The sequence below is a fragment of the Ixodes scapularis genome, unplaced genomic scaffold (genome assembly GCF_016920785.2).
Source record: "Ixodes scapularis isolate PalLabHiFi unplaced genomic scaffold, ASM1692078v2 PGA_scaffold2__306_contigs__length_199485367, whole genome shotgun sequence".
Lineage (NCBI taxonomy): Eukaryota > Metazoa > Arthropoda > Arachnida > Ixodida > Ixodidae > Ixodes > Ixodes scapularis.
In genome coordinates this window covers 197,836,924-197,861,440 of record NW_024609857.1, presented here as the reverse complement: position 1 = coordinate 197,861,440, position 24,517 = coordinate 197,836,924, and the positions used below count along the sequence as shown (strand labels likewise).

The 24,517-nt window shown below is 42.8% G+C and overlaps 1 protein-coding gene across 1 annotated transcript in view; it reads left to right on the top strand.

Annotated features, from left to right (window-relative positions):
* LOC8025706 (protein 5NUC) overlaps nucleotides 1–24,517 on the top strand; it is a 165,118-nt gene that overhangs the window by 66,640 nt on the left and 73,961 nt on the right. Inside the window, exon 3 of the mRNA XM_040208991.3 lies at nucleotides 16,849–17,065. Coding sequence (XP_040064925.1) covers nucleotides 16,849–17,065 — 217 coding nt within the window. The remainder of the gene's footprint in view (nucleotides 1–16,848; nucleotides 17,066–24,517) is intronic.

The window sequence follows — 24,517 nt, the reverse complement described above, 5'->3', positions numbered from 1 at the left end:
CTCCCGTCGGTGTAGGGTGGCGAACGTCCGCTGCAACTCGGCCACACAGATGTCCCACGACGTAAGCGAAGCCTCGTGATTCTCGAACCAATACCTCGCAGTACCCTCCAGCGAAAAGTAGAGGTTCTGGAGGCACTGCTCCGCAGTCCATCCGTTGTGCCGCGCCACACGCTCGTAGTGCTTGATCCAGTCTTCGACATCCTCATGGATCTCGCCGTGGAAGGGAGTCGGCGTACGAGGGGCGGTGGGCAGGTAGACGACGGCAGGAGCGGCGGGGGTCGGCGACTGGTTGGCCATCGTCGGCTTCGTTGGCTGCTTGGTCCTGGGCGGCAGAAGTCCGAATTCCGGGTGTAGGCCTTGGGTGCGACGACTGAACCGGATCTCGGTAGTGCCTTCGTCGGTTCTTCGTGGGCTTGGCGTCGGACTTGCACTGCGGTCCCTCGGAGGGGTACGCGGCAGGGGCATGCGTTACCCCGCACCTCCACCAAAATGTCACGGGTGGTGACCAATAAACAGAATAATAAACAGAAAGAAATAAACGTTTAATGTGGCGAACTTGTGCCAAAACTAAAAGGGTACAAAAGATAATAACGGAGCGTCGCGGGCGTCGAAGTCGGCGTAGTAGCAGAGTCGAACGCTGAAGCGAAACAGACTCGACAAGGTAGCGGGCGGCCTCTTATCTAGAGTGTGTCACTATCTCGAAGATTCGGCGAAAGCGGCTCGAGCGTCGCGTGATCGGGGCGAGAATGAACACGCACTTTCTAGAAAACAAAAGCAGGAATAAATGATAGAAGTTACGTGCGGTACATGAATAGACGAGAACTTTCTGGGGGTCCGTGACCGAGCGTTGCTTTCTCAGCCCTGCGCGCGGCAATATGAATTAACCAGTAGTTACGTAGCAAAAGAAAAAAACAAGCAAGCAGACCAACCGCAACCGTAATATGGGCCCTATTTGTTGAAAGGAAATTTCGTAAGCTGCTTACGGATAATGTGTGAAGTTCTATATATACCCGTATCGCAAAAAAAAAAAAAATATAAAAATGAGCAGCACAGCGTGTAAACATGAAATTTCAAATATGCAATAAAACATTGGTTGGGGTTAGTTGGTACTTATCGATTAAAACGTTAAAAGGCGCGAACTGAGACAGGCCGAAAGAAGACACACGTACGAAACGGAAATCACATATAACTATAAAAAAAGAAACTGATTCAAATATAATTCGCATACCGCATAAATGTCTAAATTGTCCAACTACTGAAAAAAAGAACGGCATAAATATTCATTGTCAAGCAGCGTTATATGTTTGACGAGCTGGCTCAAACTATAAAAGAAATAGCATAAGAATTACCAATCTATCAACGACCAATAAACCGTCCCCAATCCACCCCTCGTGTAAATACTTCCTTATCTGTTATCTTTACCAACATACGGAGCTTTCTTTCAAAGCGGGATCTTGTATCTAATCTCGTGTCGTCATCCAGCAGCAATATATGAGTACTAACTGAAACATGGTTAACTGCCGACGTCACTGACGCTGAAGTCCTTGCTGACTTGCCAAGTTTTCACCTCTTTTGAAATGACCGTAAAGTCGCACGAGGTGGAGGTGTACTCACCGCCCTTAGCCAGCAGTTGTCCTGTGCTCCCATTACCAATCAATCTGATATTGAAGCATTGTGGCTGATCTGCCGGGCTTCTCCGCAAACAGCTGTACTGAGCATATGTTACAGACCACCAAGTTATAGTACCGACTTTCCCGTAAACTAAATGACTTACTATGCCAACTTTCTGCGGAGTACCCAGATGAACACATTCTTCTTTTTGCTGACTTTAATCTCCCAAATATTAATTGGATTGACCCATCGCCTTTATCTGTATGCAAACCGAAAGCCAGAGAATTCATTGAGGTTTGTCTGACTTTTAATCTCAGCCATCTCAACCAGGGGGCAACAGAACCAACACGCGTCGCTCGCGAATCTCCAAATATTCTAGTTCTTATATTAGCCAATCATCCTGGCAGTCTATCATCCACAAGCTACCCTCGAGAGATTAGTGATCATAAAGTTATTCATGCTGTCTTTGAGCAAAAAGTCATACCGAAAAGAAAACAATTCCCATGTACGATAAAGTAAATTATGAGACTATAAATAACGAACTGAACACCTGCTTTCCAGTTTTTGAAGCGACATTTCACAACCGGTCGACTCAAAAATTGGTTGATTTTAAAGAATAAGTTAAAAGTACAAGCAAATAATTTCATCCCCTTGTTCAGTTCCCACGCATACCACCAAAAACCGTGGTTCACCAAAAAACTTCCAAAATAATAAAAAAAAGGATATAAAACAACGCTTTTGCCGCTCACCTAAGCTGACGACTGGCCCTAGTGCATGGGAAAAATGCTAGGCGGCTGAGGGTGCATATTAAACCGCAATCCAAAACGCCAAGTACTTTTTTTTCCACATGAACTTACTAAACATGCTGATTAAAAACGCCCGGAAATTCTTGCAAGTGATAAACCCTCCGCAAACGCATATTGTTGCCTTTACCAATGAATCGGGTGAACTTAAAAACGATGCTGAATGTGCAAACGTTTTCATCACCGCGTTTTTATCACTTTTCACTGCAAAATCTAATGTGTCATTTGCGATGCTACCTACTAACACCGGGTGTCCCATGTCTCCCGTCACTTTTTTGCTGATGATACTGCGTCTGTAATCGATAACATGATACTGTCATCCTCTGCCGGTGTAGGCGAAATCAATTTCAAATTTCTGAAAACATACTAAGCACATCTTCGCAACACATTTGTCCCTGCTCTTCTCTCAGTCACTTTCAGCAGGTCACATAGCGGAAGATTGGAAGGCAGGAAAGGTCATTTCCGTCTACAACTCAGGTAATAAAAAATCCTCATCAAACTACGCAAGGCATCTCTCTAACTAGCGTGCCTTGCAAAATCATGGAACACGTCATTTTCTTTCAAATCATGAATTTTCTGGACCCGCTCAACTTCTTCCATTCTCCACAGCACGGCTTTTGTAATCCGTGCTGCGCAAGTAAGATTTACCTGCGAAACCCAGTTAGCGCTCTTTTTTCATGGTATTCACATTAACCTCGACTCTAATATAGAAACTAACGCCATTTTGTTTTAATTTTTCAAAAGCATTTGACAAAGTACCTCATAAGCTCTTGCTACTAAGACAGCCAGCGGTCGCACCATTGCAACACTCAACTTCGAGCATGATATCTTAAGATAGATTAAAGAATTTCTTAACAACCACTCCCAATTTGTCCTAGTTCATAACCCGTCCTCTAATCGCATACCAGTCACATCGGGCGCATCCCAAGGGCCTGGTCTTGGTTCGTTTTTATTTTTAATATATATTAATGATTTACCGCAAAAATTATCCTGTCATATTTGAATGTTTACAGACGACTGCGTCGTCTACCATTCAACCACTAAGGCAGTGGTTCTCAACCATTGATGTTTCGCGGACCCCTTGCGGATCGCCGGAGATGATGGGAGACCCCGTCCGTGGTGGGGGGAAGGGAAAGGTTTAGGTTAATTATGATAATGATGTAATAAATCGATATAACTAAGGGCTAAACTTCTGTCGGTGGCATACACACGAGAAAACTCACTCTAACATTGGAACGTTTTTTCAACATCTAGAAGAATGCAGCTTTTATTGCCGGGCTTGAGAAATGAGGCAGGGCTTCGCGGACCTTTAGAATGCCTTCGCGGACCCCAAAAAGTCCGCGGACCCTTATTTGAGAACCACTGCACTAACGTATCGGACCAATCTGCCCTCCAAAACGACCTTAACCACGTGTTGCAATGGTGCGACCGCTGGCTGATGTCATTTAATTCTAGTAAATGTAAAGTTACGTCCTTTCAACGCCGCCGCAATCCCCCTTTTTTCCCTCTAACACCACTACCGCCGGCAGAGAATTAACCGAATCATATAAATGCCTTGGTGTCACCCTTTGCAGCGATCTATCTTAGCGTATGCATATTACTAGCATCCCCTTATCTGCTAACAAACCCTGGGATTCCTGAAATGTCAACTACACCACACCCCTCAGGAAGTAGGACTACTCGCATACAAATTACTTATAAGATGAAAGCTTAAATACGCATCCGCAGTCAGGGACCCTTATCCAGTATACCTCATCAACGCACTCGAAGCAGTCCAAAATCGCGCTGTTAGATTAATTCATTCTTCATACTCGTACAACACCACCGAATCGCCCCGGAAAGCCGAATCAGGTTTGCTTAGTCTCGCTTGTCGTCGCTGAATCGCCACCCTCTGTTTGTTTCACAAGTTATTTAATGCCCCCCTCTGAACGTCAGCTTACATCTTTATTCCCACACGCATATCTCACCGCACCAGTCATCTTGTTCTAGTTGCTCGCCCAAACGCTCGCACTGCCATTTTTCCCGCGCCAATCTCTCCCGAGCACCTCCTGACTGGAGCGGCCTTCCCCATCACATTGCTGCCATCACCTGCCCATCAACCTTCTTCGAAAATGTTACCAATCATTTCTCATCCTGAAGACTGGCACCTATATTCGATTATTTTTTGTAACCCCACCCTTTTGTAACCTCACCCCTAAGGGGGGTCCTTTAAGGTGATAAGGTGAAGTGAAGTGAAAGAGGACATAATACGTCGCCTAAAATATAGCTGGGCTCTTTCACTCGCAAGAAGCTTCGTAGCAAATATGACAGGTATGATTCGTTTCACATAAGCACCACCGTTGATAACTTTATCGTATCAACGACGCTTGCGTGTGGCCCGAGGGGTGCTTGTTTAGGCCTTTCAGGGGTTCGCTCGTAGATTCTGCATCTTTCGAGACTTAGGATAACGTGCCATAACACAATGAATAGCACACAAATTTATTATCAGAATGCGCGTGGTTTGCGGACGAAGTCTGATATCGTTTTTACATCGGTTTTGGCCTCGAATTTTGACATTTTATGTATCACTGAAACTTGGCCAACCAGTTCTATATCTAGTGCTGAGTACTTTAGCTCCAATTACCAGGTTTTTAGATGTGACCGGGATTCGACACGTTCCTCCTAAACCCTGGGGGGAGGCGTGCTTACGGCTGTACGGAAATCCTTGTCGTGCTTTCGGCGGTCTGACCTTGAGATAAATGAACGCGTTTGGTTGAAGTTCGAGTCAAGAACCGACCAAATTTGCTTATCGGGAACTATTACTTTCCGCTTCGTTCTGGTTCTACCACGCTACACTCTTAGAAAAAAGAGTCAGTATAGTCCTCCCTAAATGGAGGAACGCTCTTGACACATATGTTCCTTCAGAGAGGGAGAAACTTTCGTCCCTAAAGCAGGGGAGCAAAAGTTCCTCCGTCGCCCGCATCTCATTATGGCGGCCCCGAATCGAGCAAATCGAGCTCAATAAGGCTTAGCGAGAACACTAAGTCTCTTGTACGGAGCGAGAGGAGCAGAAAATAAAAAGTAAGACGAGCTTTCCGCGGAGTGTATTTATTTCCGAAGCCGGCTTCCCTTTACAGGTAAAGAAACTTACGTTTCGAAAGCATGCAGTCACTCAGTCTTCTCATCGTCGGCACTGCGATGTTAAACGGAGACAACCGGCACCCAGTTCGCGCACTTTATGTCTTACTTTTGCTATTCCTCGAGCCACAATTCCTTCGTCAACCGTTGCGTCAACCGTTGCGTCAACCGCACAACATGGAGGAGCGGTAAACCATTCGCCCGCAAAACCAAAAGCCGCTCTCAAAAAAAAAAAAAAAAAACATATCTGAAGCAGTTTTTTGGCTCATTTCAGGACGGTAACACGAAATTATGGCCTAGCCACGTTGGCCGCGTAGAGTAAAAGGAGGTTAAATCGCTTGCCACCAGATGGCAGGGTCAAGCAGAGTAATCGCAAGTAGCTAGGCTAGGTGGCGCTAGGTGCCGCCCAATTCATGTTCTACAGAAAATATTTTAATCTTCTCACGCCACCATTGCGTTTCGGGAACCTCTATCATACACACATGTAGACACATTAGGCATACCCAGAGCCGTATATGTAGAGAGTTTGGCCATTTGTTGGGAAGTATAAAAGACAAATGAGGAGGCGTCATTGGCCGAAAGCGGGCTGGGCGTGTTGCAGGGCGTCTTCAGAAATTTGATAGTGACCAACCAGAAGCTCGAAATAATACCCTAGCGGTGGTCGCCAGAAACAAACCTGATAACTGCATTGGATTAACTCTCAATGGCTGAAAATATGGTACACGTGATGTTTCAATCACGTTCATCCAAAATGATGGTGGAAGAGTGCGACTGGCGAAACGATCGACATAATCCGTACGCCAATCGCCGATGGCCGGGAATCTGCCGTGCGAGCGGTCACACTCTGTCCGCGCTAAAACAGAGTTCCGCGGCGCATTCGTTTCTTACATCTTTCTGCATGCACCCTATTTTCAACCACAAAGAGTTGCTACATTTAACTCTTACGCGCTTATTAAAACCATATACGAACATAGACCTTTGATCAGAACTGTTTGTCGCTACCACCGCTAGATGATTCTTTTCGGCTTCTGGTTGGTCAGGAGAGCATGCCAAGCCCTCTTTCCGCGACTGCCGCACGCTCTGGCTCTGCCCGCGCCTCCCATTGACCAAACACTATACATATACGGCTCTGGGCATACTACACGCATCAGCTGAACATACACATGCATACATGCATCGCGCACAGACAAACATCAATCACACTAACCCGATCACTACTCCCGAGCTCTGCGTTTCCGTCTTTTATATTGGTCGTTTTGAACGTACGAAATTTCTGGGTGACTCCCTAAGCAATAAAAAATATTCCCAGCATGTTGATTTTTTTCAAGCAATGTCATACATCTGAGAATATTTATAATGGCTCAATGGATGAATCTCTTATAAAAAAGAAAACGCTCGATCATGCCGTAATTATTTGAAAGCCAATAAATCGAGCCGCTCCAATGCGGTTCCAAGCCATGAGTTTGTTTCCCCGTACGGCACTTCGTGGCCAGTATTTCTATTGTAGTGTTTGTTTTTCTATTTGTGCTGTTCGCGCACGACTGCAATTGCCGTTTTGAATTAATCTCTGTAGAGCGGATATTCACTCAGCTGGAAGTGATGCTTCACGGGCAGAGAAATCGCTTTTCGATCAACTTGAGTGCAGTCAAAGCCACGACTTGCGGCAAGTGTTAAGGGGGACACTACCTTGAATTGCACCTTTTTTTAAAAAAAAATGCATATTCAGAATCGCAAAATTTTGGCATGTATGGATAACAAAGAACACTCTCACAAAGTCTTGTCAATGTGCACTGACCAACAATGTCAAAAATAATTATTCTTTATATGTTGGTGAGGTGTGCTGCACTGCGTAGCACTCGTCATCCACAAGTGAAAATAGTTGAAAGCAATGTCAGTACATCAGAAGAAGTTTGAGGGAGACATCACCTACACTGGTGGAAAGAATTTCTGACATTTAAGACGCAAAAATAAATTTTTAAAACGTCATCATGAAACTTCAAGTGCATTCATCTCAGCTTCACTTTTTAGTGTCAAATATCAGTTCAGGGAAGCTATCATTTCATAATCAAATTATGCGTGCAGATATATTTTGTTTTTTTTTTATATTAAAATTTCTGGAGAACACGACTGTGAACTTACTTTCAGCATTTTTATGCCCTTTTGTTATGAAAAGTTTATAATTCTTTTAAATCAAATGTACACAAAAAAAAACTTTTTTCCATATTTTGTTTGTGAATAAAATTTATAATTTTTTTAATTTCTTTTCATAGCCGTCTGAAGCAAGTATTCTGCTGTATGTTCCAGCAAAAGAACTGGTCATTTTCATTACCCTTCTAAACGATAACTTTCCTCAGCAGATACACTTTTTTATTATGAACTTTTATTTAACTCATTGTGCGATAAATTTATAGGGTTGAAACTTTTCACAGCATCCTTGTCCAGTGCTATGAGTACACCCCGCAAATTTCATGCAAATAAGACAAACGGTTCAAAAGTTGGCCTTCCGGAGCTACGCCGTCGCGATTTCGAAAACTTCTTGCGCTCATCCCAGCGCGCCACTTGGAGGGCAGTTTCTCCAGGAACCGTAGTATATTTAAACAGCAAAACAAAGGGTAGCTTTTTTTTTCGATTTTATCTGCTTTTTTTCACGCTAAAATTCCACTGTAAATAGACGTACTTTCCGTCATAATGTCGTACTGTTCAGTCTTTTCCCCAGTGCTTAATCGCTCTCGGGGACCGACAGTCACACTGGCCACTGTACGATAGGAGCTTACCGTTCAGACCAGCGTTCTAACATGACTATCCGCAGGTCGATCGACTGCACCTAATTCCTCAAGTGGTCTTAAACTCTTTAATGTAAAACGGAATGTGAACCTACGACACCCCACCCCTTCCGATTACGGCCCGACCAGCGGCATCAATGCCCGAAAGTCTACGTCATCTCATCTTGTTGTTACACCACTGATACGCGAACAAACGGTCACATCGGCGATAATTCCAGTCTTCTGTTCACTACGCACAACACTGCCGTCACGGTGCTGCTGCTATGTTGCTGACACGCAGAAATACAGAATCACGTTGAACGCCGGTTGGCACTCGGCACGGGAAAACAGAACCGAACTCAGCACGGAAGGCACCCAGGCAGCCAACAGGAAAAGCTGCCTGCCTTGGACGCAGTTCCCGCGATTTCCATAACGTCAAAAACGTCGACACAGTTCCGCGTGGTTCCGCTACTGTAGTTTCGCGTGAGTCCCGCAAATCAGATGACGGCCATCTTACTCAGTGTACATAGCGCTGCTGGCACTGCTCCGGAACTTGGCTGTTTCTGGCGGCTTTGTTTGCTCGTTTGATAAAATTAGTGGTAAAAACGTCAATGCAACCGAAATGTTCTGCACGTTTCGGCTAGAAGACGGAATTACAGGCGGCCTTCGCTGCCGCTGAAGCTCAATCAACTCAACAACATTTATTGAACAACGTGCGCGACGTGCTCCAAAAACGAAACCGAAAGAAGATGAGTCGGGAGGGCGAAAGCTTTCTCCCGTCTGCCTGGAGAAGGAGGAAAACGTCTCGTTCCTCCCTTCTTCTCGTGTCGGCTTGGGGGCGCGTCAGTAGAAGGGAGGAAGACGCGCCGTTGCTACCTTTTTTCTCCACTTTTTCTTAGAGTGTAGGTCATGGTCTCAGCCACACCTCTAATTCGGCCGATTTTTTTAATGACAACGTTTTAATATTAGGGGACTTTAATGCACCTGGAGTTAGCTGGGATTTAAAGATGTCCCGTGCAGATTTAAGCACTGGATTTGAACAGGAGCTACTCGATTTCGTGAATTTTAATAGTTTTCAACAAATTAGTCGTGCTGTAAATAGGGTGACCACCTTCCTGCCGGTGGAATGCGGGACACCCTGACCGGGGGGGGGGGGGGGGGGGGGGAAGTAAGAGGAGGATGGTATTTTCACGACTCAAGAAATAAGTATTAAGGGAAATTCACCAACGCGCACACCCCGAAATCTTGTGCTGTCCAAAAGCGTATTATACACCTGAAAATTGTGCGCGGCAATTAAACTATGATAAGTTTCACTCACAATGATATACGTTTGTTTATTTGTAATGGTAAATATTTTATTAAAAGTATCTAAGCTGAAAACATAAATATCGACTGCACCAGACCCCAAGACATCAAAAGGAAATAAAAAACTAAACATTTTTCGGCTTATTTTATCCTGTTGATACTTTCTCTTATATTAACATGCTGCTACACAAAAATAAAACCTTATGTTGTTTTTTTGACCGTGTGCCAGTGCACATATCTGGAAGCTACACGTCCATCGATAACTTCAGCCTAATTGCATTGCTTTTTGTTTTCTGGAAGGTTTTTGAAAAAGACATTTTGAAGCGTCTGAGTTTTTCATTTTAAGCAGATGTACAGTCCAAATCAGCACGGTTTTTGTCGTAGACGATCTGTTGAAACAAATCTTTTAACTTTTTTGGAGTTCGCTAAACTTATAGTTAGGTCCCGTGGTCAAGTTGATGTTATTTATTTGACTGTTCGAAGGCGTTTGACCTCGTAGATCATAAATTATTGCTGTCGAAGCTGCTGCATATGGGTCTGTCTTCGGGTTTCTGCGACTGGTTTGCTAGTTAGCTTGGTGAACGCTCAAACATGGTTTCCTGCTTAGGATGCAAATCACCACAAGGGTCGAACCTTCGACCTTTGCTTTTTAATATTTTTGTAAATGATCTTGTAACTAGTGTGAGTGACTCAATGATGCTTCAGTATGCTGATGACGTGAAAATTTATTATAGTATCCACAAGCCTGTGGACTGTGAATTGTTACAAAAAGATATTGATGCAGTTCATTTGTAGTGCTGTACGAACTCGCTCGTTTTAAACCCCACCAAAACTAAGCTTGTTTCTTTTTCCCGTGAGACAAATGTTGTTTTTCATTCTTACACATTAGACGGCTCTGAAATTTCAAGATCTTCTGTTGCGCGTGACCTTGGCATTTTGTTCGATTCACGCCTGAATATTAACTATCATGTTTCAAAGGTTATTAGTGATTCCTTGCGCATCCTGGGGATAATGGACCTTTTCCATATACCGACGGCACCAGGCGGTGGCTGCGCGAACTAAAAAATCGAGGAAGTGACCTGCGCTACCAATCAATAATGGGAGCTACGTTACCAGTTGCTTCGCTCTCTGAGCAGCGTCGCGTGCCCAATGCAACGAGGTAGGCCTAGCGCGACTTTAAAGAAGGAAATCCGTAGCGTCCACCCAAACGTCGTGTTTTTCTTTCCGTCCACTTTCTTTTTTTGTGTAACACAATTATATATATGCTGCAATTACGTGTTCTACTCGTCGATTTACAGCCTCATTCCGAATTTCCTCGATTTTTTCGTGCCGACTTCCACCGCTTGGCATCGGGCGCTCGCGCGTGCGCAGAACGCTTCTCGGAAAAGGTCCATTGCATGCATTACCCGTGACTTCCGGAATTACAGCTGTATACTGAACTTTTCTCGGGCTTTGGTTCTTTCACGGTTGGACTTTGGTCTACGGTATGGAATTCTTTGGGTGTTAGTCAGGCGCTCAGGTTGGAGTGCATACAGAGACGACTTGTGAGAATTGTCTACGATCGCCACATTGGAAGGAGTGTTTTTTATGATTATGTGCTTCTTTTGGGCACTCTTGGTCTTCTGCGTCTTTCAACTAGGCGACTAGTTCGCGACATGATGTTTTTATATAAGTTGATCACTTCTGTGTTCGATTCCCCAATGTTATTGAGTAGAATCTCAATTAATGTCCCCCAGCGACAAAATAGGTTACTCATTCTTTTAGCCCCCTTATCTCAAGTCCAGTCCCCCGCTGACACGGATGATGCTCACGTACAACAGGTATTTTAACCCTCACGTGAACTTTTTTATACCTTTTAAAAAGTTCAAGAATAGTATTGTGGTTAGGATTGCCGTATAGTTTCTTTAGTTCAGTGCTGTTTTCTAATGTTAAGTGTAACCCTAAAAAGGCCCCTAAAGCTTTTTGGGAAGCGCAATAAAACTGATTGATTGATAGCTGCTCGTCTTGAATAGTAGTAAAATCAGGAGTACCGAAAGAGATCGTGCTGGGACCTTTGTAATTTCTAATTTACTTTATTGATCTGCCGACCCACGTCAAGTCAACAATTAGCTTGTGTGTTTGCAATTGTGTCCCTCGCTCAAAAGTAACACATCATTCAACAGTGTGAGGAACTCCAAGCTGATATAAACTATATTGAATCTCAGTGTGAAAGGTGGCATATGCAAATTAATGTAAATAAAACAAAACATAGGTTCTTTCTCTAAAAAAAAGTACAGTGAACTTCTGCTATCACCTTTCCCGTAACATCATAGAAAAAGTCCCCAGCTACAAATATATTAGGCTTCATCCAACAAGCAGTCTATAATGGGAATGTCACATAACTCACATTATCAGCAAAGCTAGCCAGAAACTCGGTTTTCTGCGACTATAACTAACACAGTGTCACTATAACTAACACTCAGGACAACACTACAAGACACCGAGACAGAAGTTCCTGTCAACAAGAACGCAATTCTTTCCATGTTCGATGAAGCGGTTGAGCTTCGTGAACCAGTCAATCTCTATGGTCACTATAGTCACGCAGAGTTGAAATTCGCGTCCTTAAGCGAAGAACAAAAGGCATCCTAGGAACACAACATTTGAAACAAGATAGGATGGTACTGTGATAAAAAGACGTACGTTGCAACGTCGACGACAACAGTGGACCAGAAGAAAAAAAATTACAGTGCACGTGTGCAAGTGATTTGAATTTTGAATGACTGACAGCTTGCCCGACAACAGGAGGCGAGAGGCCTCGCTGAGGACGGCAAAATGAAGGACAGGGTTAGAAAAAGTGAGAACGATGCCGGGGCGGACACAAAACTGTTCTACCCTTGGGGTAAGGTTACGTTAGCTCTAATTTTCTCACCTTGTAAGGGTATGGATAATGTTAAATTGTTATACATTTGTACAGCGGCCTGCATGGGATTATGGTTGGAATGTGTAAGTTAATGCGATATAGCAGAAACAGAAGATAATTTGTTGGAGGTAAACGATTACCCACAAAGTTGCCGGACTAAAGGAGCGCTTCAAAGGCGTAACAGTGCCCTCGTGAAGTCCACTTTTGTGCCAACTCTGCCCCCAAATAGCCGATGTGGTACCCATGGGGGCATTGCATGGGCAGCCCATGTTGAGCATGCCCCAGTGGAGCCCATCTCTGTGCTAACTCTGCCCCCTATAACCGAGCTGGGACCCAGGTGGGCTTTGCGCGGGCAGCCCAAGTTGGGCATGCCCACGCTTTGCCGAAGTGAGACCCGCGGGGGTACTTCGTCGGAAGCCTAAGTTGCTGTGCCCTCGCTTTGCCCATAACTGCGCTAACTTCGCCCTCGCATATCTGCAACGCCCACGGGAATATTTCCCCCTTTGATGTGATACTTAGCTATATACTATTTTACAGAACACACAGTAACTGGAGCTGGAATCGTTCCCGGAAATGTCTCAACAATGTCATGACACAAAATATTTTCAAAAAGTTACTTGCAAATAGGTGGAAATGAGGCCCAGTGTGAAGTACAATTGTACCATTTATTACGTGATCTATCTTTAGTGTTTGTGCTTCGAAAACGTTCGCTGTTGTTTGACCTCTAGCAGAGACTTTGAATTTATGTATACAAAAAAGCGTGTGCAATGATATGGAGCTGCACACGGTGCTCTTTATGATCTCGGGGATCCTAATCTTGTTTAACAAAGAAGAAAATTAGGCTCGCTGGTAAAAACTTAAGATGCCTCCCAAAATAAAACTAAAACCAGAAGAGAGACTTAAGATTCGTCACCTTCGTTTGTGTGCCCTGTGCTCACACTTGTACACGGTGGCACTGAAAAGTAACCGATGGAAATTTCTATTACTATTGATAAAGAATATATGATCACACCGCTTGAAAACTTAGTGCAAGAAAGTAACCGAATTACTTCCTTTGGAGAAGCCGTTACTCTAGAAATTGTAACGCTAAAGCCTGAAACTAAACCTTTAGCTCAGGTCTGACCCTAAAATTTTTCGCTCAAGACACAAGAAGCCCTCAGATAGCCGTCTGAGCTTATCATTCGCTCTACGCAATCCCTGTATGGCGAATGACCTAGTTTACGCCTCGGCAACATGTTTTATGGCATAATCGCGTCCGCTAGACAGAGGAGCCGTTGATGGCTGTTCCACATGTCGAGACTTCCGCGCGACTCTTTCGTTGGGGAACCTTCGCAATGATTTGGATTACTCAGTTCCTCCGTAAAATTTGAAGATAAGATTAGAGGTCAGGGTAAAGGTAGACTTTACCCTGACCTCTAATCCTCTAAGCAAATACCTTTAAAAATACTTAAAAATAAGGTGGTGGAGAAGAAAAAAGAAAGAAAAAAGAAATACTTTCAAGGAACAAACTGCCTGCCATGGCGGACGGCAAAATTGCAAAAAGACAAATTAGTTAAATAATTAGCAGAAATTTACTAATCAGCTCTTTAAGCAGTGATGGTACTCATATGGATCTTAATAAAAACCCGATTATCCTCAAAAATCACTAAATCAATCCATTAAAAAGTATAAAAGGCACATGCAACATTTTACGGCGTTCCAAGAAAACGCTAAATTAGGACGCGTTTGTAGGTTTCGGTTTTCTTTCGGAGCGCATCTTCGAGCTCGTGGTCCTGCTGCCGGGCGTGCAGATTTAAGCACTGGATATGAACAGGAGCTACTCGATTTCGTGAATTTTAATGGTTTTCAACAAATTAGTCGTGCTGTAAATAGGGTGACTACCTTCCTGCCGGTGGAATGCGGAACGTCCGCCATACTTCCTTCCATCCTACGAGGGATCGAGGCGGTAGCTTCGGACCTCGTCCACGTGGTGGCAGGGCGGCTTGCCCAAATCATGCGCTCCGATAGAAGATGCAAACCTGGAACCGTGTTCAAATTCAGAGCTTTTTATTACATTTACTGTACTTAGGTATTTGCTGTCATATATCAGTTCTTTGCTATCAGTCTTCGCAACATGAAACTGTGCGAACATAAATGAGACAGCCTTGCCTAGCTTCTCTTTGTTACTTCGCGGTGGCAAGTGCAGCGCCCCGTGCGGCTGTTTCACCCCCGATGGCCTGCCCCATCCAGTCTACTTATTGTTTGTCCGACTGTAATCACTAACTAAATTAAAAGCAAATAAGAGAAATTATCATAGTTTCGGAAATAATATTTAGATAACACTATTTTCTTCCAGCACGTCTTAACACTGATGTAGTCACCCCTATGACATGATACTATTTATAATGGCTTAAAGGGACACTGTCAATCCCAACATCTATATTTTTTACTGTTGCGAATGACTGATAATGATCACTAGGCATGATGCCAAACATTTTGAGCTTGAAAATACGCAGAAAAACGAAAAAATTAAAAAAAGTCAGTTTTGAAACACCCGTCCTAATCAATGACGCAGACGACGAAATGGTGCACCGTTTGCCTTTTTGGATGGCATGAAAAAGAAAGCACCGTTTAACTTTCTCTCTTCGTATCTCATTCATCAGGAAAATCGAGGGCACACTCGCCTGCCAAAAGGGCAATCGCGCACGTTTTTATCTCTGCGCTTGCCACGTGCCTTTCTCCTCGTGCAGATGACGGTCACTCTTCAGTTTCCGTTGTGTTTTTTAGCACTCTGTTGTTTAGCGGATCTAAAGTTTTTAAAGAGGTAAAGCGGAAGACCACGTATTGTTCATTTTGGCGAGCGACGTGTGGGGTACCTCAAGCTTCTTGATCGCTCAACAATGTCCGCTCTTTCTCGCGTGAGTTGAAACGTGGTGGCGCGCAAATAGCCCCCAACCACTTCCGGTTCTGAACTAGACGGCGGATTTCGCAGTATTCTTGATATCAAATATGCACGCTTTCTTCTGCGAATGGCCACTTATAGCATTGTCAGACTTAATTCTCTCTTATGATAAAAGAATTGTGAGTAATAAATGAGAAAATATGCGTGCAGCGGAGGTGTTAGAAAGCAGAAATCTAAAATAAATGGCACTTAATATAAGTTATAAGAACATAAAACACAAGGACGTACGTCTTATACGTCCCTGTGTTTTATGTTCTTTCCATTATTTATATTACCCTTACCAGCACGCTTTCCATTCCAAGTGAATGGCACTTAACACGTGCGTTCGTCAACGCCTTATTTTGGTTATTTACTTATTTATTTACTCTTACACAGGGGAGCGACCACGCGTGCGTTCCTACCATTCTCTTTGGTGATTTGAAAATTTATCGAAAGGTTTATTGCTCTCTCAAGATCCGAAAGACTATCCGCCCCCTTAAAAAAAAAAAAAAATACAAGTGCTTAATGTCGCGGACTTCCCATTGGACCTCATCTTTTTAAACACTCTCAGCAGAGTCGCTGAAAATCGCCATGCTGAAAGTAATGAAAAAAAAGGAGTTAACTTATCCTAATAAGCCATCAAAAAAAAAAAAAAAAAAAACGGGAAGGAGCTTAGGTTGGCGGAAGAGGGTGCATTTTTGATAGACTTATTCGCACGCTATAATTTTTATCCGCGATGAAACGTTCTTGAAGTTATATCACGCGCTTTTGAAGAGCACGGAATAATAAATGAATCTATATACTGGTTCTCAGTGGTCTTGTAATGCGGCGTCTGTGCGAAGCGCCATCTCATTTCATAGTAGGTACTTTAACTTCATCCCCACTTACAATACTTTTATGAGATCAGTCCTTAATCATGACGTTTAAACACTGAGACTGGGAAGGAACATTAAGATACATGAGAAAGATACAGGAAAAAGATCACAGACGGTGTCTGCCATCTTTGTTCTGTTCCTATCCAATTTATCTTCATGTTCCTTCCCAGCGTCAGGGCTTAAACATCATGATCAATATACACCAGCTCGGCCGCACATTTGACAATTTTTTCGCTGAGATCTTAATGCTCATTTGCGCACCAACTTTTTGTTGGTACACCCTTTATTGTGACGCTGTCACACTGCCCATACATGATACAAAAGACAGGGTGTTCGCTGAAGACACGACGACACAATGGTCTGCGGACAGGCTTCAAGCACCATTGTGCTTGCTTCGAACATGTCTGCAGACAGTACGACCAATGGGACCTGCATACAACGTCTAGATGATGCATTGGCAGTGTGACCATCGCTTGAGTTCTTGGCCTCGCTGAGCCACCGTCCTTGATTCCCAAGAGGGAGCGAGACTCCAATACCACTCTCTGGGGGCATGCAGACGCTGGGCAACCACGAGTTTGACAGGGGCGCCGAGGGGATGGCGGACCTGGTGCGCAACAGCACGGTGCCCATCCTGGGCTGCAATGTGGACTTCTCCGGAGAGCCGCTGCTCAGGGACATGCCGCTCAAGCCCTCCATGACCGTGACGCAAGGGGGCCACGAAGTGGGGCTCATCGGATACGTCACGCCCAATACGGTCTTCCTCTCGCGACCGGGTGAGTCCTTCGTGGCTAATCGGGGCTAAGGGCATAGAAGACAAGGCCTCCCCCAAATGTCATCAATAGTGAACTCACGTCAAAGTTCCCCACAGCTCGCATTGCAGCGTCGCACGACGAGCGAGACCCACGCGGCGACGCGAAAGACGCGTCTGTCGCTTTGCGGCTACTCTCATCCAGCTTTGGCGTGTTTTCCGCTCGGGGCTCACCTAATAATGACGTCATGCTCAGGCCTTGTCTTCTAGGCTGCATTGGCTAAGCTCCTTGACGTGTCTGTCTTCCAAGTAGCGACGAATGCGCCAATGCTGTAGGCGCCTGCCGTGCGCACCCCCCGGATGGCGGCGCACCATTGGAGCGAGCCATTCAGTAGCCACCGACTGGACGAGGGGGGCACGGCGTCCAGTTCACACTCCGGGCCTCCAACTAGCAATAAGAGGGATAAAGAAAGTTAAAAGCAAAATTCATATTTTTTGCTATTCTGACATCAATATTGCATGAATACCAAAGCCCAATTTATTGTAGGGTTAGCGAGTCTATTAAGTAATTTTCTCCGAGAAGCGCTAAAATTAAAATCATTGACAGCGTTAAAAAGTGATATCGCACGTACGTTTTACTGAGCTTCGTTGGCAATGCAGATGGAGGATTGGCTACGCTATATCATATATTTGTCCGTAAGGAAAAGAAACAACGTGGAGATGGGGCATAGGAGAAGATGGGAGAAAGCACAAGCACCTCTGGCTGTTTGCAGCCTCGTTTTGTCGTGAAATTTTTGCATCGCCATAAAAGCACTCCCCAACCTACCCCAAAGAGCATTGTTCTACTGTTCACTATGGCTTGCGTAGCAGTATTGCTGTAAAGATATAAATCATATCCGGATAAAATTTAGAAATCGTTTGGATATGTGATAACTTAGCTAAGGTTGCTTCATGTAATAGGCGCACGCAAGTGAAGAAGCCGATCGTCCAGTTTCCCTGTCGGATATTTTCCTATTAATATTGTCAAAGTTTAATCAACGAAAATTATGGGAGTCTTATAACACGCAACCTAACCTCCACTACTGCACCACCGTGTACGTCTTGGTGTGATATGGCTTCATGATTGGCGAACTGTGACTGCGTGCTAACCGTTCTTGGAAGCCCAGTGAATTATTTAGTAAAATGAAGAGTGTATCACTTTGCCATATAATTTTTAAAAGTCGGCTACGTTGACGACGCTCTCGTAAACACTAAAACGATTATAATACAACGGTATATTGCAATAAAATGGCGAAAAGGAATAGCGGTTTTGAACTATGTCAGTATTGTTTCTGGGCGGCGAAACCTCATGTTCTTGCACGAGGCTCAACTTCGTGAAATTCAAAGGCTGAGTTGTCTCGGTGTCATAGCTTACAAACCAGCCATAGGGGATGTCGATAGAAGTTCCGTACAAGTTCCGCCTCCAGCACGACCTCGTTGCCTCCCGCCGCACTTTGGGGGCGCCAGCGGCCGAGGGTTATCGAAGGGACTCCGCTGCAGGCTGCGCATTTACGCAATTCTTTGCTCGAGTATAGATATTCGAATTACAGTTCTTAGGGTTTGGACGACGGCAACTGATTGGTTTAAACATGCGCGTGCCGCGGAGAAAAATTCCATTCGAGCGAAAGGATTTAGCGAGTGATTTGAAAATAGGTTATTTTAAACGCACGAGATTACGCGGAATCGCTTTGAACATGGTTATATTGTTGAAAACTCTAGACCATTGTTCTCCAAGGGCTAAAGGGTTCGGATCAGAGATCTGTTGCTGCATCGAGGGTTTAAAAATATATAAATGAGAAAGAAAAAAAGAGTCATAGCTATATAAATTGAAAATCTAAGTTATAGAATATATGAAAAAATCCCAGGTGTATGAATACTACTTTATTCTTAAAATCAATATTTAGCTAAATATAATATTACTCGATAATTGGTACCCAGAAGAGACACCAGACATAACTCAAAGCGCCTATAAACTTGGACATTTTCGCACAGGGCAGAAGACAAGAGATAGTAATAGGACTAATGCTGACAATATGCAATAGATACAACGCAGGACACTAAGCGCAATATACCTTTCTTTGTTTTAGCATGCGTAATTACCCAGACATAAAACAGGGGACTAAGAATAGCGATGCTGGTGATGGCAATCTCCAATGCATAATAGAAGACAACACGCGTTACGATGGCACTTTTTTCTTCTGTTTTGTTTTTGTATCTTTGTTTACACGCTTAATGCGCAATACGGTCGCGTTTTTTTTTTTCGCGCGATAATTTTTGAGTTGGTAGCAGTGGGCTTCCTGGGAGTGGGCTGCGGGCCGAACTTCATTGGAAGGACCGCGGCCAGCCACGGGCCGGTCACAAGACCTCCGCGGGCTGAATTCGAAGAACCCTGATCTAGACTAGAGTTAGAATCGATTTTTAATTCGTTATGAATGCACATTGAATTTGCTGGCGTTAAAGAGATGGCAATAAATGAAATTCAGCGCTTGACTGGACAAGTGTATCGGCGTAAAGTTTATAATACTAATACTACTACTACTACAACTACTACGACTACTACTACTAATAATACTAATACTAATAATAATACTATTATCATTCCCTTTCTTCAATAAAAACAATACCTTTTTGGCGGAGATTGGGGAAAAAGCCATTAAAACAGCTTGACTAGCCCCAAGTCCGAAGACACAGCAGCAGTCTCATAAAACTGAGATGTCAATATATAACTAAAAATAAATAATGTAAGATAGTACTCTATACAAAAAACACTTACACTATCTTAAAATAAAATTTGCGAAAAAGCCACAATACAGGGAAGCACCAACATACACTGTAAACTTACTAGTAATATAGGAGGCAAAGGGAAAAGAAAGCAAACGGACGAGGAGTAGCCGTAAAAAAGAATACAATTCAATTACATAATATCAATTCGAGCCGCTTACCGACAGTGTGTGGAGTTCTATATGTTGTGCACTAAGTTTATTAGGAATCGTTGGCAGGGTGTACGCTAAAGTTTGATGAACGTGATTTGTTATAAAAGAAGCTACAGGGCCAGGGGGTTCTGTAGCACGTGTTGGATATAAGTGTACTTTTGTTAGATTATTGTGAGATTAGCGAAGACTTCAAATTGACTTGTTTGCATGTGCCATTCACTTATTCTCTCTTATATATTAAGCACAGGCGATATCTACACCGAGTTCACTCAAAAGGATATAAATTGGATAGTCTACTAAAACAATGAACATACGTCTCCGTACTTTCTTTTGCAGTGGGTATACTTTTTCAAATGTACTGAGTAGTCGTACCACATATTAAATCGCAATTGTTTATATTTGAATGAAATAATGAGTTATATAACAACAACTTTGTTCTAAGAGGCAAAATATGGTTGCGGAGATATATCTGGCCAAGGATGCTGGATAATTTGTATGTAATGTAATTAATATGACCATTCCATAATATGTTCTGTGAAAAAATACACCTTATTCAATTGTAGTATAATTCAAAAGAATGGCATTGCTTATAGTAACATATTCTATATTCTCCAACCGAAAAAGAACTGCCTTAGTTTTATATTCACATTTGTTTTTAAAGCACTTGTTCGTTTGTTTAATGTCTCTAGTGTAGCATTATTTATGAGTTCAGAGGCGCTATAATCAGTGAACAGTAACCTGGTATGGTCGGCAGAAATAACCAGCTTCGTTTATTTGCTTACGTGGACGATGTCGTTTATATAAAGATTTAATAGAAAAGGCTCCTAATACTCCCTTAGAGAACGTCTGATTCAATTGCTTTTATTACAAATCTATGACCGTTTATATGAACATATTTACTAGGAAAAGACAAGGACAGACTAATAAGCAGTGACCACTGACCACGACATCTATACGTATCTATTTTTTAATCAGCAAATTAAGGTCAAGATAGTCAAAGGCTTTTTGTAAAATCATGAATAAACCAAGGGTTAGCCTTTTTGTATCAAAATGAGCTGTTAGGCTAGCTGGTTTTGCATAATATCAATGTAGCGCAAAGACAACACCGGAAGGGGACAGAAATAGGAAAGAACGCTACTCACAATTAGGTATTTACTGTATGTGCAGTAAATACCTCGTTGTGAGTAGCGTTCTTTCCTATCTCTGTCTCCTTCCTGTGTTGTCTTTGCGCTACACTGTAATTCGCTTTTTTTCAGAATGTCTTCGAATATTTTTTTTCTTGCGCAAGAAGAGCACATTCAGTGGATTTTTTTATTACGAAATCCTATATTTCAGACGAATTTAAGTTATGACGATTCGAGAATGATTTCATTCGAAGAAGTATTTTTTCAAAGCCATTAGCAAGCCACTGGCAAGATTGCAACAGATATGTAGTTGCCAATGTCATTTTATTACCTTTCGTATATAACTATTACTTTTGCCAGTTGCGTTTGTTTGGGAAACGCAACATTTAGCAAGCAGTGGTTGAAGATATGCGTCGAGCGAGTGGCAACAAAGGTCAATAACCTATTTCCCGGGTTTCATATCTGTATGTCACCGGAATCGCAACGTTTAAGATTTTTAATGAGTTTTTAACGTGATGGCTAATTTTTTATCTGTAACTGCCTGACAATTCTATCTTATTTTTTCTAGGTGTTCTGGAGACAATATGCGGTTTAAAAGAGACTAGTTTTCTTCCTAGAGCATCGGATATTTGACCACAAACCAGATAAAAATTGCAGAAATATTTTCATGAAGCGTTTTGAAGTGTTTTGTTTTGTTGGTTTTGGTAACGTTTAAGGACGGCAAACTTTTTAATCTCTTGGTTTTACAAATATCTTGTATAACCTACTTTTTGTGCATATGTTTTCAGTAATTATTTCGTGATCCATTGTTTACAAGCTTTTGCAGAGGCGCCTATTAATGTAGAGGGAAAGCAGCTTGCATAAAGTCGTCAAAACTTAGTCTAAAACATTTTACACGCCTTATTGGCATCCGCTTTTGAAGGACATCGGTCAAGTTCAAATAAGATCATTGAAGTCTAAAGTCGGGTAAGCTATCTGGCGTTATGTTGTAATTAGTTTATTGGCCACAAATTACTTTTTTATACTGATCGCGTATGTCGGCTATTGCGATGCCAGATTTAGTTTGTGAACTTTTGAAAGTCAGTTCATTGTTAAAACCGATGGTTTCTGGCCAGCGCAGAACAATAAAAGGCGCGTATTGCTAAATCGCTCAAGTTTGCACGTCATTTTACCCATGGTGTATTACGAACGGATTGTATATTAATCTTATCTTAATGCGTTCCCTACATACCGCAATAAATACGTTATAATATCTAAAAATCAAAGACTTCAGCGGTCCTTTTTAGTGTCTTTTATTTCTCAAACTCACAGTTCGCTCCTTTTGTTTTTTAGTGTTTTCATCTTACTTTTTCAAACTGTCGCAGAATACAACATTTTTTCATAGCGTTTTTCCAATGGTTTCTAAAATGTCATGCCACAGCCGTCATTGAAGGTTCCCATAGTCGTTTCTTACTAACTTCTCATTAAAATGGAGATTTGGGCCAGTTGGTCCATTGCAAACGAAAATAAAGAAAGCGCCGAAAAACACAGGACAGAGGCGAGGGAAACATGACATGGACGCCTCAAACTAATTTAGGGCTGTGCACAACTTTTTGCACTTTAACTCCGGGACATATGGGCACCCTGCAGAAGGCTCCTTGAGACCTGCTTTGTGCCTGGAAACAATAGACGCTTTCAAGGAACACAGGAGGCAAAGCCACGTCGCCGCCTTTCAGTCGACGGAGGTGAAATTGTGATGATTGCAGGAGAAGTTGGCGGTGTTTTTTTTTTGTTTTGTTGCAATTTGTTTTGTTGTGGGTGCAGTTGCCATTTTTTAAGGGCGCTCTAAGAGTGATCAACGGAATATGATTCTATATTTATATGTGCCCAGCACTGAGATGGCAAAGGCAAGTTTTTCTAAGAAGTTGGAAAAGCCTGTATACGATCTTCCCCAAAGGAAGAGGTGTTGTAAAATAAGCTCTTGAGATTTTCTGTTGTAACTATCCGTTGTGATGATGACTCTTGGTTCACCCTCAAATTAAATTAATGCTATAATTTTGTCATATATTTTACGTGAACGGGCGAGTAGATGCGCGTGTTAAAATGAACTGTGAAATTAATTTTACTGCGTTTTAGGGGCAGGAGCAGTGGAAATATTTCGAAACAAAATAAATTGATGGCGTAGTTTGTTGAACATCCTTAAAATATTAGTGCAAAAGAGAAAGGACAATGTAGGACAGGACAGGAGAAGCGCTGTAAAATATTTGGCGTTTACCTTTATTGGTCGAGTAACTTTTTCCGTTCAGCATGAATGAAATTAGTTCTACAGGATAGTCAAAATCTGAACCGTTTGCGTTACTAATTTTCAAAAAAAACTAAAGCTACTTTTATAAAATACCGTAATAGGATTATTATGGTCGTGCTGACTGCCGGTGTACAGTGATTTTCGTTTAGTTCAAATTTTCTGCACAGAGTCACATTCAACTCACAGTCAACACTTCAGTAAGCCACAGAATATATAGGAAGATGTTTTGCCAGCCCTGTTTCGTACTTTTGACTTGTGAAGTCATGGCAAGGGTATTTCGTAGTACCTCCGATCGCAGGGTCACAATTTCTCAATTGAGCGCGGGAAATTTAAATCTGTTTACGATAAAAGCTTTCAGTGTATACCATTTGCACTATTGCCACCGACGAAAACATAAAAAAACTCTTACTAAAGATGGCCAGCAATTAAGGTAGCCTTCTCGTAAATAGCCAACTACAGCCGCCTTTTTTTGTATCGCTCAACGCTGTGAAGTATTACTAACGAAAGATGTCTCTCAGAGCGGTGTAAGCTATAAGCCCGTTGAAGCGGTCATTAGAGCGCGTAACTCCCATCGCAACCAGAGTGCAGGGTGTAGCACAAGTTCAGTGACTTTTGGAAGGGTAGCAGTGCGTGTCCAGTCTCGAGGATTTCTCTGCTCAAGGCCCTAACTGATGGTTGATAGCCGGATCCGTGCGCTGCTCTCCCTTGAGGAGTCTCTGTTCTGAAGTAGCAGTGAACATAAACGTAGAATTAACGGTTTAACAGGTTCGGTGGGTAGGTCTTAACATAAACCGTTTATAGATGGTTAAGTGCGCTGGTTTCTAATATGCGATAAGAAAACAAGGACATTGAAGACAAACAGAAGAGACAGGCTTGTCTGTCTTGTCTGTCTTCAATGTCCCTCTTTCCTTATCATAAAATAAACCGTTTGCTTATTATTCTTGTAGTTTAATGCTTTGCATACTGCATCGCCACTGCGGAATATTTGTAAATGCTAGAATTTAAGAAGCAAACACACGACAACGTATCTTGGAACTTTGCCCAGTCACACATTTGCTTTGCGCGAGACGCTACAGCCCGTTTTCCTATGTCACGGT